This window comes from Erpetoichthys calabaricus, chromosome 14 (assembly GCF_900747795.2).
Source record: "Erpetoichthys calabaricus chromosome 14, fErpCal1.3, whole genome shotgun sequence".
Taxonomy (NCBI): domain Eukaryota; kingdom Metazoa; phylum Chordata; class Cladistia; order Polypteriformes; family Polypteridae; genus Erpetoichthys; species Erpetoichthys calabaricus.
Window position 1 is genome coordinate 80,530,690 of NC_041407.2, and position 17,152 is coordinate 80,547,841.

General features: G+C 39.4%; 1 protein-coding gene across 2 annotated transcripts; it reads right to left on the minus strand.

Moving 5' to 3' along the window:
- Positions 1–559: 559 nt before the first annotated feature.
- On the minus strand, positions 560–15,638 carry LOC114664721 (XK-related protein 8-like). 2 transcript variants are annotated; one of them, XM_028818951.2, is made up of 3 exons: positions 15,303–15,638; positions 5,990–6,192; positions 560–2,624 (listed from the first exon to the last, which is right to left on the minus strand). In XM_028818951.2, the coding sequence occupies exons 1-3, from the start codon at positions 15,311–15,313 to the stop codon at positions 1,885–1,887; spliced, it is 954 nt and encodes a 317-aa protein (XP_028674784.2). In that variant the 5' UTR covers positions 15,314–15,638; the 3' UTR covers positions 560–1,884. The 2 variants fall into 2 exon arrangements, with proteins under 2 accessions (XP_028674784.2, XP_051775060.1); XM_051919100.1 differs by lacking the exon at positions 15,303–15,638 and having other exon boundaries at positions 5,990–6,247.
- Positions 15,639–17,152: the final 1,514 nt, after the last annotated feature.

Consider the following 17,152-nt stretch of genomic DNA (forward strand, 5'->3'; position numbering starts at 1 on the left):
TTCGGCCTCCACCCAACTCACACTGCATCCAACCTCCTTGGCCCCTTACATAGGTGGTGAGCCCATGGGAAGGGGGACCCATGTTGCCTTTTCGGGCTGTGCCCGGCCGAGCCCCATGGGTGTAAGCCCGACCACCAGGCGCTCGCCATTGAGCCCCACCTCCAGGCCTGGCTCCAGAGGGGGGTCCTGGTGACCCGTGTCCGGGTGAGGGAAAACGCTGTCCAAATTTTTTATTCATCATGGAAGTTTTGTTGAACCGCACTTTATCTCATCCCTCACCTAGGACCAGTTTGCCTTGGGTGGCCCTACCAGGGGCATAAAGCCCCGGACAACAGAGCTCCTAGGATCATTGGGACACGCAAACCCCTCCACCACGATAAGGTGGCGCAATAGATAAAGTGAAGTGCAATAAACACTGTATGAGAGTGTGTACCAGGGATACCTGTTTCTGCCCACCTAGGGACACAATATAAATGTGAGAAATGATGCTTGGATGTGAGGAAAACAAATGTATTGTTACTTATTGTTTTTCCCTTTGGCGATGCCAGCAACTAAATAATCTGGTAAGGCTCTCCCTTTATTTTCCATACCTTCCTTTGAAGAACAGAGGTTTACTACCATTTGACTTGTATCAAGCTAACTGGAGCACACTCATTTTAAGAAATAGAATAATACAATTTATTGATGAACACAAAGATTATAGAAATATGACAACTGCATATATATCGACGTAGAAGACAGGATGCAACACGGATCAGACAGACGGACATACAACACCAAATTGGTTGGTTATTTGTTGGCTATTTAGAGTATTAAAGTTATTTTTACATGACCAAGTCTTTAAGGATGATGTCTGATGTTTTTGGTAGTTGTGTGTTGTTGCTGCTCCGGGTTCGACTGGTGGACTCTTCTTGCGTTTTGAGTGCACTCTTTGTCAGTGTTGTGATGTGATGTTGCTTTTCTCAGATTGCTGTGTCCTCTGCAACTTCACTGAGTGAAGTATTGCTCTTTCTGGTATAAGAGATTAGGTGCAGAAGGTTCCCTTCCTAATGCTGCTTTTCAGTCTCTTCAAACACGGCTCGGTCACTGGCACAGAGCCTAGCTTGACAGAGTGGATCTTTGCACTGGATCCCCTGAGTTACTAGCTCTAAGGCTCTGTGGAGGTTAGCTTCCAAGCTGAAGAGGATTTTTGAGCTTCTTTCTTTGCAGAGGGTGGGTGGCTCCTCACCCCAAATAGAGCGGTTTGCATCCCTGCAAAATCAGCCGCCTTAATTGGCCTTCTGTTCTACTAAAAGCCGAGCAGAATGGGCAATGCCTACAATACTAAAAAAAAAAAAAAGTCTTCTATAAGTAAGCAAAAGATGGCTGCTGTGATGTCATTCGCTAGTGTATATGGCACACAATAATTCTGTACCACAATGGTCAAGCTAGGACCATGGAAAAGCCTGGTGACATGATAAACAATCCAATGGCATGATGAAGGCACAGCCATACTGCAAGCAGATAAGTGCTAGTCAAGCTACTGATAAGGAAAAAATCTAAAATAAATGAAGATACCAAATGCTAAGACAGGATGAAAATGCATTGAGCTTGCTGTCAGTCCTGTTATCACAATCTCAAACCCATGTAATTCCTTCAGGTTCACAAGGGACAGGAGTCTTTTGCTTCAGGTTTTTGCACAAGACAGGAGCCACCTACCCAACCAGTGCTGGACCTGGCACCAGCCCATTGGAGGGCACATAAGCACACAGTGGACCAACTTAGAATTACATGTACATTTTCGGAATGTCCCACGTGAGTCGTGGAGGAAGGTGATTTTTTTCTTATTAGGCACTGTTGGTAAATTTCACACCTCAACATGGCTATTCTTTGTAGCCTTAGAAGTCAAGAATGAGTGAAAGCTGCGGCCAGATAGCTGGCTGACTGAGCGGGGCTGCTCACTGTGTTGCTTTCTCCGTCTGTGAGAAGTGATGGAACACTTTCATCTCCAAGAGCAATTTCATCAAAAGGGGATTCCAAATTTTGAAGCTTTTCATTACCTTTCTGTGCATTATTTTGTTTCTCCGTCCAGACTTTAGGATGAAATCTCCAATAGTACAGTCCTCTACACAGCACACCTGACAAGTACACAACAGGTACACCAATGAGGGCATGCATGGCATAGGCATCTGTTTTGTGAGTATCTCTGAAGATATACCAGACAACTAGAAGAGTCAGAGTATCCACAAAAATGAAGGAATGGTAGATGATGCATTTTCCTAGTGTCCTTCCCTCCGCCACATTAAACCAGTTGAAATACAAAATAAGGGCCGCCATAGCGCGATAGAGCCACTCTGATTTTGGTCTTCCTATCAACTTAGTGTTCTGCTTCCACGTCCACAGAAGGATGGCGGCCCACACACACAGAAAATTGAATCCAATATAGCAGAAGGAAACCAAGGTAAGCAGAGTCACAGCTACAATCCTGGAGGCGAGGAGGAGCAGGTTCCATCCAAAGTAGACCAGCCATGGGCAAAAAGGCCTAACTTTCAGTTGTTTTTTCTCAGTCAAAGAGGCTCGCAAGGACATGTGGTAGTTGACCACTGAATTGGTAACAGTCAGGATGCCCCCACCAAACTTCACACCTGAAATGGAAATGCACATTGTTATGATCTAAGCATTTCATTGTCAATAGAATAACTAAAACCAGAAATTACAACTGATGGGGAAAGCTGGCCCTGACTTATCTGGGAAGTATTTTCAAAAAGATGCTCAACATTTGGGCCTTTGAAATAACTGTGCTGACGTATGAAAAGTGGGAGTGATGTGCTTGAGCTCTTCTGTTTAGGTTGGCATCCTACATGCAGTCGTGAGTTGATTTGCGTTGGCTGGACGACAGAATTTCACTGTAATCTGTACATGTGACCAATATTACTGCACTGTCCTCTCCAGACTGGGGGTCTCAACTTCAGTCCTGAGGGCTACCACTGTTAGGTCTAATTCATCTAATGATTATTCAGCTGGCCCTGTTCTTCTCTTATTTTACATACAGAAAAGTGGGCTTGTACGATACGATACTTACGTTTCGAAGCATTTCGGGAAATGTCTTTTTTCTCATAGCTTTGAACACTTTATCACACTTTCTTTTTGATTCGCTTTTTTCTGTGTTCCCTTAATCACAACATTTAAATTCTGACAATTGGTGACAAGCAGTGCAGACACAGGAGCAAATGACACTGAATGTTTAAAGGAGGAGCAGCTACTTCAGTGCCATGTTTATTAGGGTAACGTAATAAAGGCTTAAATCTGTGGTTCTTAGGTTCAGACCTGTGGCCCACCTTAACAGTCGCAGATTCTGCTTTTAACTTCATTATGCAAGCTGTCATTTGCCAGTTTTGGGGGATTTTGTGTCAATCCAGAAATTATAAAATGTGTTTGTTACATTTTCATTTTGTGTGTGCATGTCTGATTATTTCAGCTTTTTCTTGCTAATCAGCATGCAAATTGATACGACACTGAAGTAGCTGTTTCCCTTTTAACATTCCGTGTCATTTGCACCCGTGTCTGTGCTGCTCTTCACTAATCGTCAGTAATGGCATACAGTTAAGGAGGCAAACTCCATAGAAAGAGGTGAATTAAAAGAATGAGTGTAGTGCTGCCACATACAGTTAGGTCTATAAATATTTGGACAGAGACAACTTTTTTTCTAATTTTGGTTCTCTACATTACCACAATGAATTTTAAATGAAACAACTCAGATGCAGTTGAAGTGCAGACTTTCAGCTTTAATTCAGTGGGGAGAACAAAAAGATTGCATAAAAATGTGAGGGAACTAAAGGATTTTTTTAACACAATCCCTTCATTTCAGGGGCTCAAAAGTAATTGGACAAATGAAATAACTGGAAATAAAATGTTCATTTCTAATACTTGGTTGAAAACCCTTTGCTGGCAATGACAGCCTGAAGTCTTGAACTCATGGACATCACCAGATGCTGGGTTTCCTCCTTTTTAATGCTCTGCCAGGTCTTTACTGCAGTGGCTTTCAGTTGCTGTTTGTTTGTGGGCCTTTCTGTCTGAAGTTTAGTCTTCAACAAGTGAAATGCATGCTCAATTGGGTTAAGATCAGGTGACTGACTTGGTCATTCAAGAATTTTCCATTTCTTTGCTTTAATAAACTCCTGGGTTGCTTTGGCTGTATGTTTTGGGTCATTGTCCATCTGTATCATGAAACACCGCCCAATCAATTTGACTGCATTTAGCTGGATTTGAGCAGACAGTATGTCTCTGAACACCTCAGAATTCATTTGGCTGCTTCTGTCCTGTGTCACATCATCAATAAACACTAGTGTCCCAGTGCCACTGGCAGCCATGCACGCCCAAGCCATCACACTGCCGCCACCGTGCTTTACAGATTGTGCTATGCTTTGGATAATGAGCTGTTCCACGCCTTCTCCATACTTTTTTCTTGCCATCATTCTGGTAGAGGTTGATCTTGGTTTCATCTTTCCAAACAATGTTTTTCCAGAACTGTGCAGGCTTTTTTAGATGTTCTTTAGTAAAGTCCAATCTAGCCTTTCTATTCTTGCGACTTATGAGTGGCTTGCACCTTGCAGTGCACCCTCTGTATTTACTTTCATGCAGTCTTCTCTTTATGGTAGACTTGGATATCGATACGCCTACCCCCTGGAGAGTGTTGTTCACTTGGTTGGCTGTTGTGAAGGGGTTTCTCTTCACCATGGAAATGATTCTGCGATCATCCACCACTGTTGTCTTCCGTGGACGTCCAGGTCTTTTTGCGTTGCTGAGTTCACCAGTGCTTGCTTTCTTTCTCAGGATGTACCAAACTGTAGATTTTGCCACTCGTAATATTGTAGCAATTTCTCTGGTGGGTTTTTTCTGTTTTTGCAGCTTAAGGATGGCTTCTTTCACCTGCATGGAGAGCTCCTTTGACCGCATGTTGTCTGTTCACAGCAAAATCTTCCACATGCAAGCACCACACCTCAAATCAACTCCAGGCCTTTTATCTGCTTAGTTGATAATGACATAACGACGGACTTGCCCCACACCTGCCCATGAAATAGCCTTTGAGTCAGTTGTCCAATTACTTTTGAGCCCCTGAAATGAAGGGACTGTGTTAAAAAATGCTTTAGTTGCCTCACATTTTTATGCAGTCGTTTTGTTCACCCCACTGAATTAAAGCTGAAAGTCTGCACTTTAACTGCATCTGAGTTGTTTCATTTAAAATTCATTGTGGTAATGTACAGAACCGATATTTATGGACCTAACTGTAGAAAAACAAATGCACTGTTACCTATGTAACTCTTACTGTTACAGACTGACTGACTGTCATTTTCCTCTATAGCTGGGAGATCTTCAACCTGGGAGAATACCATTGGGTCCACCTCAGACCTGCTTGAAGCTCCAGTCCTTCTAGTCTCCGGGCCTTATAGCCCAGAAGATGTTTCAAAATGCTATCTGTTGGGACTGGTGAGTAACCAAAGCGTACTATTGTATCCAAACCACAACCTTACGTCTATTGTTATTTTGTTTCTATTTCTACTACCATCCTAGCAATCACTGATGAACTGCATCTTGGATACCCAACCCTTGACATCTTTACTGTGTCAATGTCTTTATTACAACTCCATCCTTTCAGCTGACTCTTACAACTTCCATTAGATGTTGTATTTCCCTTTCACTTTTTTTTAATACTGCCTCTACTTCTATTTTTGACCAGCTGTCTTATGCTTTTGTGATTTACTAGTATTTAATTCACAATGTTTTTAATTTATTAGAATCATCCTCTTGATATTTCACTGACTGCATTTAATTCATAAGCTCTACAATCGTGCTTTGTGATAATGGCAAAGATGCTATAAAGTTTAAGTCAGTAATAAGTTCAAGTTATTTATTTATACGATAATGTTTAAAAGTAGTGGATTTCAAACATGATTTACAATAAGGCATATTGACCCTGTTCAATACTAAAATAGATACATTAAGTTCTTACACTGGACATAGTCCACCTTGTTGCTTCGAAGAAAAATATACAGCATGAGGATCATCTGAGGAATGGTTTCTGAAGACGTCTCAAACACGGACAGCAGCTTGAGGTCGTGGCTCACGAAGTTGACAAATCTCACTAGAGAGGCCTTTTCTGTGGTGGTGGAGCAGAAGATCACTGTGTAGCCCAGCTTTATGGCAGCAATGTACCTGCATATGAATAATACTGACTTCAGAAAGGCACGTACTCCAAACATTTTACCTAGTAGATAACATTAGAAAAATTTGGAGCAGAACAGGCCATTCAGCCTGAAAAAGCTTGCCAGTCCTATCCACCGGTCCCTAAAATCCTACTCTCCACCATGGAGACATGGGTCATTTATTCCATTTGTTTATAGTTCTCTGTGTAAAGAAAAACTCTGTAAAGTTTGTGCAAATTTTAGTCTTAAGAGCTTTCCAACTGTGTCTCCGTATTCTTGTTGAACTCATTTTAAAGTAAGCGTCTTGATCCACTGGAATAATTCCTTTCATACTTTTAAACGCATCAGTCAGGTCTCCTCTTAACCTCAGTTGGCTTAAACGGAAAAGGTTCAACTCCTTCAGTCTACCCTTGTAGCTCATTCCTCTTACTCCTGGAATCGGCCTAATTGCTCCTCTCTGGACTTTCTCAAGCGCAGCTATGTCTTCTTTGTAATATGGAGACCAAAACTGCCCACAGTACTCTAGGCTGGCCGCACTAATGTTTAGTAAAGCCTGACCTGAACTCCACACATCGTGATATACATGCTGACATCCTATAAACCTTCTTAATGGTTTCTGTCTTCTGTCTGGATGTAGATAGTGAAGAGTCCATGTTGACTCACAGGCGCTTCTCATGAGGGGTACTTTCAAGTTTTCAGGCCTCCCACTTTGTATTTAAATGCAATGTTTTCTTGAAATATGTAATACTTTACGTTTACTTGCATTAAATTTCATCAGCAAATCAGTCAAAGCCTGTATGCTGTTCAAGGACACCGCAATGACCTGACTGATTCTAGATTGTCTTCAAACTTAACCAGCTTATTTATATTCCTATCCAAATCATTCATTTATTTACACTCTTTTAACATACGGAAAGGAGATCACACACCATTAGGTCATTTGTACAGGACATGCAGTGTTCACCAGAGCTCTTCAGCGTCGGTCCTGGTGAGCTGGAGTGGCTGTAGGTTTTGTTCCAATCTAATTTTTCAATTGGAAGACGATTAGCGCTGCTAAAGTAATTATTGGCCAAGCAACATTTTGTGCTTCATTTTTGTTCACTTGCTTGTTAAGATTCCCAACTCTTAATCACTTCTTTTGGTCTTAAACAGAGGTTCCCAAACTTGGTCCTGGGGACCCCCTGTGGCTTCAGGTTTTTGTTCCAACCAGATTCATAATCAGTGATAACAACTAATAATGGATCTCATTTAATTAGCTGGTCGTGTTTTCTCTTCTCTTATTCTGGATTCAGAAATGCACAGCAGTGTGATTTAACTTTTGTTTTTACAATTATAAGACATATGCAAAATTTTTTTTTTTTTTTGCTATAGCTTGAAATGCTTACTGTATTTTGTTGTTTTCCTATTATTTTGCCCTTTTTCTGTGTAGTTTGCTCCCTTCATTGTATCTTAATAATGACAATTAAAAACATGCAGAGCAGACACTCAGGCAACTAACACTGAATGATGAGAGGCTAAAAGTACTTCAGCATCAGACCCACTAAAAGGTTAAATAATCAGGACACTTGGAAAAACAGAATGAAAATCAGGATTACAATATTATTAAAAAAGAAAAAAAAACTGCATTATCCCATATAACTGCTTAGTACATTTTAATAAAATTTACCAAACTTAGTTTTGTAATTTCTAGATTATCTCCATAACACAGAAACTGGGAAATAACAGCTCACTTAATTAGGCTAAAAGCAGAAATAGCTGGAGCAAAAACCTACAGTCACAGCACCAGGAGCTTCTTAGAGCAGAAAAGGAATTGCCAAAGAACGCAAGGCAATCCACAGCAAATAACACCCCAATACAGAATCTCAAACGAAGTCAAAAACAGAGCGCAGGTTCAGATATCCCAAAAAGCAATAAGGCACAGCATAACAAAAGTAAACACTCCACTCCCTAGTGCATTCAAAATGAACTGGCAGGAACTCTGGGAGACCCTCTGGGTGAAGGGCAGTTCCTAGTGGTGATTGACAGGTAGCCCCGCCTCTTGGGGAACTACCCACAAAACACATGGAACACAGGCAAGGCATTTTATAGTAACAGACAAAACCAAAAAAAAAAAAAAACAATGCACGCAATAAGCAAAAGAAACATTAAAATAAATAAATGGCACAAAATAAACAAGAAACACAACTTTGAACCCCAGCCAGGGGAGAAATGGTGGTTGAAACATGGCAGAAATACTGTGTGTGGGTTTTTGTGATGATGCATGGTGCTATATATAATAAATACTGAAGGCCTGGAGTTGGAGAGAATTTTGCTTATAAGCACAGTGCTTTAAAATGAAAGCAAGATATATTTTGCAACTTTCTTTAAAGATATTAATGTAATAGAACAGGCTGGATATAAACACAACAGATGTAAATGTCATTTAGAAGACAGGCCAAGTATGATCACTATGAATATTGACAAAGACAAAGTGGGGCTGCAACTGCGTTTTCAGTGTTTATAGTTGGACTGAGAGCTGCACAATATAATAACATTACATTGTCCGAGCCAAAGCACATTTTTACATTCAAATTGCAATACTGGCTTTATGATACAAGAGTTGAACGATACAGTGCCTTCTTGGAACAGCTGAGAAATATTTTATGTGAAAGAGTTAAAGATTAGCTTTAAAGCAATAAAACACACAAAAAAGTCATTAAAATGATATAAAAAAAAATAGATATGAAGTTAAATGCAAAACAAAACTTGACTGTTTTGCTCACTCCATGTGCTTTTTCTCTGAATACCTTATCAGTTTCAAACTTTCTGCAAGTTGGATTTTCGATCACCATGATACAACATAAAACGATGGTCTAATGGGGAGTTTAGAGATTAAATATACATGACATCTGTCGCTGCACATGAAAACATGCAACTGGTAATATTCTGAGAAGTGCTGCCCACTCCACGTGTGCTGGCCCACTTCAAGCACTGCTTGTCATGTAACTGTTGTCCCCCCCAATGTCTGGACGTTATTCAGGGGATGTATCAAGCTGCCTTGTTGCATCAGTCTGGTCATGTACAGCCTATAACCATATGACTTATGTGTTCTTCTGCCTCACTGCCCACCCGGTGTTTACCTCGGACCTCTCTTTTTCAGGATGTCCTTCTGGTGCTGTGCTGCTCATGTTGAGTTCTCTGTCTCATCTTTTAAACCCAAACTGTGTCCTGGACCAGTGGTTGTCAGGTGTGTTTACTGGGTGCTACCTGTGGCTGCAGGTTTTCATTACACCCAATTTCACTATCAGCAAGTCATTTGTACTTTGAATGAATTGTATTAATTTACTGGCCTTTCTTCCTTCCATCTCTTATTCTGCATATAGAAGATGACAATAGTGTAAGATCTACTGACATTAATTTGTATCTTGTCATATCTTCAAAGTCTATTTTGTCATTTTTCTTTTAATTCAATTTTTCAGTAGAGTTTAATCTTGCATATATCTGACTGCCAGTGGCCATACCCCCTGCACTTCTGAACAGGTCATCCGCCTGAAGCTAAGCATATTTGGTGCTGGCCAGTACTTGGATGGGAGACCATCTGGGAAAAGCGTGGGCTATTGCTGGAAGAGGTGTTGGCAAGGCCAGCAGGGGGAGCTTGCCCTGGGGTCTGTGTGTGGAGCCCAATGCACCAGTCCAGTGATCGGGACACTATGCTGTAAAAGGTGACACCGTCCCGTGGATGAAACATTAAACAGAGGTCCAGACTTCCTGTAGACATAAAAGAGCCCTGGGCATCCTTTGAAAAAGAGTAGGATGTCCCCTGATTATCTGCATAACTTGCACACCATGGCCTGGTCATTCCAAGTATATACAAATTTCCCCCTTTGGACCAGTAAAGTTAGCTTGTTCATTCGTTCTATTTATCCATCTATCTGGTGCCTTTTATATCCATCTATCTAGTGTATAGTTCTTTCCTTCTTTTTTCCTCACTTCTTTCTTTCCTCCTTTCCTTTCTAGCCCAGAACTGCCACCCCGGAGCTCCAGGTATGTGAGGATGACGCCAATAAAGCCTAGCAGCAGACCTGCAGAGCTCCATTCAGTTACACTATGGTTAAGATTAGGGTTGTAGGTGGGCTATCAGACTCAAATAATGATGACAGCCACTGAAGTCAAATCCTGATACTTTGAGTTCCAGGGTGGAGGTTTCACAGATACCAAACTTGCTAATTCTGGCCCCCTAATCATCCCGTGTCTAACTGGCTAACTATCCCTCTCACTCCTTCACCAAATAATTTAATGTATGGTGAGCAAGAATGGCTGATATAACATCCTCCAGCCGGGCATTGGTAAAGGTTGAAGTGTCTCTTCACTGTCTATATGCACTCTGAGTAGTGTAAAAATTGCTACACAAGCGTAATTAATCAGTGTTAACGACAAGCAGAGCAGACACCAGTGCAAACAACACACTAAAGGGCAGCCAAGTCAGTGCTACCAACTTGTGTGCTTATAATGGCTTAAATAACCAGAACACAAAATGCAAAGGGAATTAATTCTTACCTATCCACACTCCAATCTTTACTTCATTCAGTAAAAAATGAATAGCATAACCAGTTCATAATTTGAAAAGCACAGAAACTGTTAAGTAACAGCTTGATTAAGTTATGAAGCAAATTGAAAGACATTGGATAGGACGAAAGCCTGCAGCCATAAGAGGGCCAAGGACTGAACTTCATATTCACCACCATTGACGAGTGCCTTTGTGTTTTAAGTGGGGGCCAAGGGGGGCTTAGCCATACAACGGTTGTTAAAATCTCCATTAAATGTTGCCTTTCCTTAAAAAAAAAAAAACCTAAATGCCACATCTACTGTGAATATGGCAATAAGCCGCACATAAGGTAACTTAACGTCATCTACACGCTTAAAACTGAGAAACATTCCACACTACATAAATTACGGATTACATTACCGTTTAAATTTCAATTTGAGAGCAGTCACTTCATCTTGGATATTTTGGATTCGGTATCTGTATTTTCCTCATATACACAGATCGCCGCTGTGCAAGTTGCTGTTTAAATTTATTTATTGACTAGCAAAATACCCGCGCTTCGCAGCGGAGAAGTAATGTGTTAAAGAGGTTATGAAAAAAAAAAGGAAACATTTTAAAAATAACGTAACATGATTGTCAATGTAATTGTGTTGTCATTGTTATGAGTGTTGCTGTCTGTTATATATATAATATGCACACACACACACATAAACATATATATACATAAACATATATATATACATATCTACATACACACATATCTACATATACATACGTATATACACATCCACATAAACATATAAATACATATACAAATTTACATATCTACATATATATATATATATATATATATATATATATATAGACATAGATATATACATACATACATACATTCACATATATATATACTATATATATACATATCTACTTATTGGCTCCTGTATTTAGGATATGGCAGGTTGGATAATGGATGGATGGACATTTGTATGCATAGCCCTATTTGCACATTTTCGTTTTTTTTCTTTCTTCAGTAATATTTCAGCAAACCTGGAGCTTGTCAGTTCAAATCCTGGTACTGACACCACTGTGTGACCCTGAGGAAGTCACTTCACCTGCCTGTGCTGCAAAAAACAAAAGTAATGTAACAAATTGTATTTCAGATGTTGTAAGTTGGTGGAATAAAGGCATAAGTCAAATAGATAAATATGTATTATACACATAGGAACTATTCATTTATTTTCAGTTAAGTCATCTGCAGCAAACTTTTATAAATGAGGGTTTCTCCTTTTTAGATAGTGCAAACTGTTTCTTCTTCATTGACGTTTTCTCTTGGAGAGCTTTTTTCATTTCATTGAAAATGAAAGCAGCAGCTGCCAAAATATGTAGCTTTCTTATTAATTTTTCAACATTGTGTAAAATAAATGTATAAAGTAACATAAAAGGTTTAAATAGTGGTTATTCTTTTACAGTAAAATATTACTACACAGATACAAAAAAAGTAAAATGGATATGTTGTTTTTCTTTAAGGAGATGAAATATTACTGAAGAAAGAAAAAAAAAATTAAACAGCCAAATGGGACTATGCATATGAACTTAAAAGGTTTAAATAAAACAGAAATATATATTTTATTTTTAGTTGGTTAACTTGTGGAGGGTGTATCCTGTAGCAAAGCTCTAACTGTTTTCGTGAAAGCCCGTTTCAGTCAATAAGTCTTATGTGTGTGTTTATGTATGTGTGTATATATATGTAGATATGTGTGTATGTAGATATGTATATATATGTATATGTATATAAATGTTTATGTGTGTGTGTATATTATATATATAATATATATATATATATATATATATATATATATATATATATATATATATATATATATATATATATATATAAAAGACAGCAACACTTATAACAATGACAACACAATTAAATTGACAATCATGTTACGTTATTTTTAAAATGTTTCCTTTTTTTTTTCATAACCTCTTTAACACACTACTTCTCCGCTGCGAAGCGCGGGTATTTTGCTAGTGTATATATATATATATATATATATATATATATATATATATATATATATATATATATATATATATATATATATATATATATATATATATACACATACATACATATACACACATACATGCAGTTTCAATAACATAGAAATCAATATAAATATTAACATCATTATCATATGAGAATATGAAGTAATATATAAGAAGCACATTTCATATAAATATAAATTATTAAACCGTAAAATCTTCTTCTGTAATTTGCTACCGTGGCAGTTTGTGTGTCTGTCCAGGATTTTAAATCACCTGTAGCTCGCAAACCGTTTCACCTGTTGACTTGAAATCTGGTACACATATAGTACGTCACGTCTACTATCCGCTTTATGGGTGATGATTGTATTACTCTTTTTATGTTTATTTTATTTTATTGTACAATCAACTCCTATCTGCGCACACCAGGGCGGCCGTGGGCGGATGCGTATGGTGTATTCACTCCATGTTATCGTGCATTGCGCTGTCACTGGTATTTTGATAAAAGAATTTGAACAACATATAAGAAGCGTATAAATTATTAAACAGTAAAACATTAACATTTAAGAAGTAAAGTTAGATTAAGTACTACTGCAGTGCCCTCGGGTATACCTCATTTTTTGTTTGTCCATTACATGCTTAAATGTATACATTTTTTGGTGTACCTACCCGAGAACACGCGACATATAACCGAGCGTGGGAGAATCATGGATTTTAAACACGCGTTGAGTTCATCTGCTGGTCTCCCTCGTGGAATAACTGTTAATGTTTGAATAAAATCTACAGCGAGTAAAACGACATTACCTCCTATTTTTTTTTTTTACGATCTCTGAGATGTTGCTTTTTTCGGTTGAAGGCTTCATAAGCTGTTTTATGTTGTATGGTGTACTTATCCCAAACCATCATCTTTGAATGTTGCAAGACTTTCGCCTTGTATGTAGATCGGGGTAATTACATTCATTCCATTCCTAGTCTGAATCACAATCTGATTGTATGGGTGGTTACCTGGCACTGTAGGGTTGCCACCCGTCCTTTAAAATACGGAATCGTGCCGCATTTCAGAATGAAATTGCGCGTCCCGTTTTGAATCAATACTGGACGGGATTTCTCCCGTATTTTTTTTATCATTTTTTTTAAAGCAGCGTCTCATGCAAATCATCCCACACGCATTTTATGAAGATGCCTCCTTTCCTACTTTTGATTGGGTAATACTTGATGTCATCGTTAGTTTGATTGGTCTTTTTAACTGTCCAGTGAGGAGGGCGTGTGTTTTAAGTAGAGTCTGGAAAGTGTTGGCACTGAGATGTGGCATCAGCGCCAGAGTTGAAGCCCCTAATGTTGCGGTCAGCAAGTCGGCTAACATCAGCCATGTGCCGTCTTTCAGTTGCGAGAAGCAGATCATAGAATGGTTGAAACTGTTGCCCCTAACGTTGCGCCACGGCGTGTGGTTCGTTTATACCTCGCGTCTTCTCATTAAACTTTTATCTTGCGAATATGTTATTGCAATCCGCAGCGGGAGCGTTTCTATAAACTTAATTTAAACTTACGTTTTACACCGTGCTTTGTTTCCCTTATGAACATGCTTGAATGCTTCACTCGCTCCCTTCTCAATTGTTTAATTAATTTTTTGCTGTTCGCTGTTTGCGGCTCTTCCGTCATTTCCCCCTACTTCGTTCTTTTATCTCGCGAATATGTTATTGCAATCCTTAACAGGAGCGTTTCATTAAAGTGATTGAAAATAGTTTTGCATTTACCTTTTTAGTAAAAGGCGAGCTTTTAAGCCTGAGAAATCACCCCATAAATGCAGACGTTTAATTGCACATGTGTTAATATGTATGGTTACACAGTATTAAAAGACAGTGAACAACGTCAGTTACCTTTGTTCCCGCGTTTGATAAAAGGCGAGCTTTTAAGCCTGAGAAATCACCCCGTAAATGCACACGTTTAATTGCACATGTGTTAATATGTATGCTTACACAGTATTAAAAGACAGTCAAAAATTAACGTCATTTACCTTCATTCCTGCGTTTGACTCGTGCTGTAAATTTCTTCCTTGTTTTTAGTTCACGTGATTACGTAGGAGGCGTGATGACGCGATACATGACTCCGCCTCCTCCATTACAGTATATGGACAAAAAAGAGGTTCCAGTTATGACCATTACGCGTAGAATTTCGAAATGAAACCTGCCTAACTTTTGTAAGTAAGCTGTAAGGAATGAGCCTGCCAAATTTCAGCCTTCCACCTACACGGGAAGTTGGAGAATTAGTGATGAGTGAGTCAGTCAGTCAGTGAGGGCTTTGCCTTTTATTATTATAGATTAATTGATTGATTTCATTTGATATGATATGCTTTGGAGCAATTTTCAGGTTAAGGGCTCCACATACCGCAAAGTTGCGTGCGCGGGTCAACGTAGTGAATGTGCTGCCTGCCCTGTGTCAGGGAACATGTTGTTGTATATTTTTGTTAATGACATGTTAAGGGCAGGCCGTTGACTCCTTCCTGCCCTTTATACCGCAGCTCTGTCCCCGCGATGCCCTATACTCACCTCACCACCATCCCCAGCTGGAGCACATGGATTGCAGCTCTCTGTCGCACTGATAGCTTCTAAGCCCACGTCACTGGAACATAGTCGTCCCTTTGTCGATCCACTTGAAAAAAAATCCAGCTGAACACTTGTATTGCCATTGAGGAAAATCCCATTATAAGGACGAAAACGAGTCATGAAGCGTAGTCTCCTTCCTGGTAAAAGCCCACAGACACATCGATGTCCAATACAACATTGAACAAGAAAAGTACAAATCCGAAGCAGGTGAAGGCAAAATCTCCACCGGAGTAGATGCCTTGATTATCCCTTTTTGTTTTCATGTTTTTTTTTTTTGTTTGTTTTTTTGTCCCCCAAACCTTATACAGTGATGTTTTTGGGGTTTTTTTCCATCTAAGTGTTTCCTACAGATGTGTTCAATTCGAAGAGAATTATATGAAATTGAAAGTAACCCGACAACACGTCATCTTCCAAATAAAAAACAGTCTTCGGTGTGTAACTCTTTGTGCCTCCAGCAGTCCAAAGTGAAACTGCTGTGGTTATGGACACGGAGCTGGCGCGCTTATGGTCAGTACGTGTCCTCTGCGGACTAGTGAGGACTTGTGTCCCATCCTGCTTCTTTTCACAGCTCAGGATGATTTCATGTATAAAATACACGATTAACTCGATGAATAGCCTACTTAGGATTCTACGCTGTGATCGCTTGTGAATTTTGCCCAATGTGGTCAACCAAGTCCCCTGGCAAGCCTCGCACGCTCCCACGTAAGCTTAACTGGACTGCTGATCGGGGACAAGAAAAGGCCCGATCACGCTGGACCAGTGGCGGAGCTACATTTATGGGACCCTGAAGTTTGATCTGTTATATAAGGAAGTGCACTAAATGTTTATATTAAATATGTTTAGAACGTAACATTCTTAATTTTTTTAGCCTACACGATATTTTAATAATCTTTTAACTATTATTTTGTACCGAATTTCATCCATCCTTCCATTTTCCAACCCGCTGAATCCGAACACAGGGTCACGGGGGTCTGTTGGAGCCAATCCCAGCCAACACAGGGCACAAGGCAGGAACCAATCCCGGGCAAGGTGCCAACCCACCGCAGACCGAATTTCACTATGTTATTATTATTTTTAAAAAAAACCCTTCTCTTCTGGGGTTGTGAAGCTTAAGCTTCATTAGTTACATAGTAGATCCGCCCCCGCGTTGGACCACTTTGATTTGCACATGTTTGCGACACTCTGTATGTAATACATTACATACTCAAATGAGAAATAGTCCATCTTTTGAACAAGTTCTCATGATACAATGCAGACTTTGTAAGGCGCCCAAACGCGGAGCCTACCACAGCCGGTTCTATTCAATAAGGGCGCGCACAAAAAGGCTACCTTCAAAAGGGCGACCTCAATTGGGCGCGGAGAATAAAAGCGCACATAAATAAAAGCGATCTTCAAAAGGGCGACCTCAATTGAGCGCCGAATAAATGCGCGCGCAAATAAAGGAGCGCTTCAAAAAGATGACCTTCGGAGCGAATTAAATTAATTGTCCTTGATTATGCTAATAGACCGCATCTCGAATATCTACGTGGCCATTGCACATAATCTACAGCTTCAAGTGTAACTTGCTTTCACCTTTTTATACATTCAGTCATTGCCTTAATCTAATTTTCTGTAATTTTGAAAACAATTAAATCTAGAGAGCTTTAGAAATAGTTCGTTAGAAGTAGTTCGTTAGAAGTTCATGCATTAATTAATTGGATGTTTTAATATTCTTGCTTTCACCTTTTTATACGTTCAATCATTGCCTTTATCTAATAAATTTTCTGTAATAATTTTGTTGCGTTTGCCTTTAT

Excerpts from the sequence above, each read along its gene's own strand:
- LOC114664721 (XM_051919100.1), bottom strand. The coding sequence starts at position 6,239 with ATGTTTGGAGTACGTGCCTTTCTGAAGTCAGTATTATTCATATGCAGG. Across the intron at positions 2,625-5,989 it reads CAAGGTGGACTATGTCCAGT|GTGTGAAGTTTGGTGGGGGC; the intron begins GTAAGAACTTAA and ends TTTCCATTTCAG.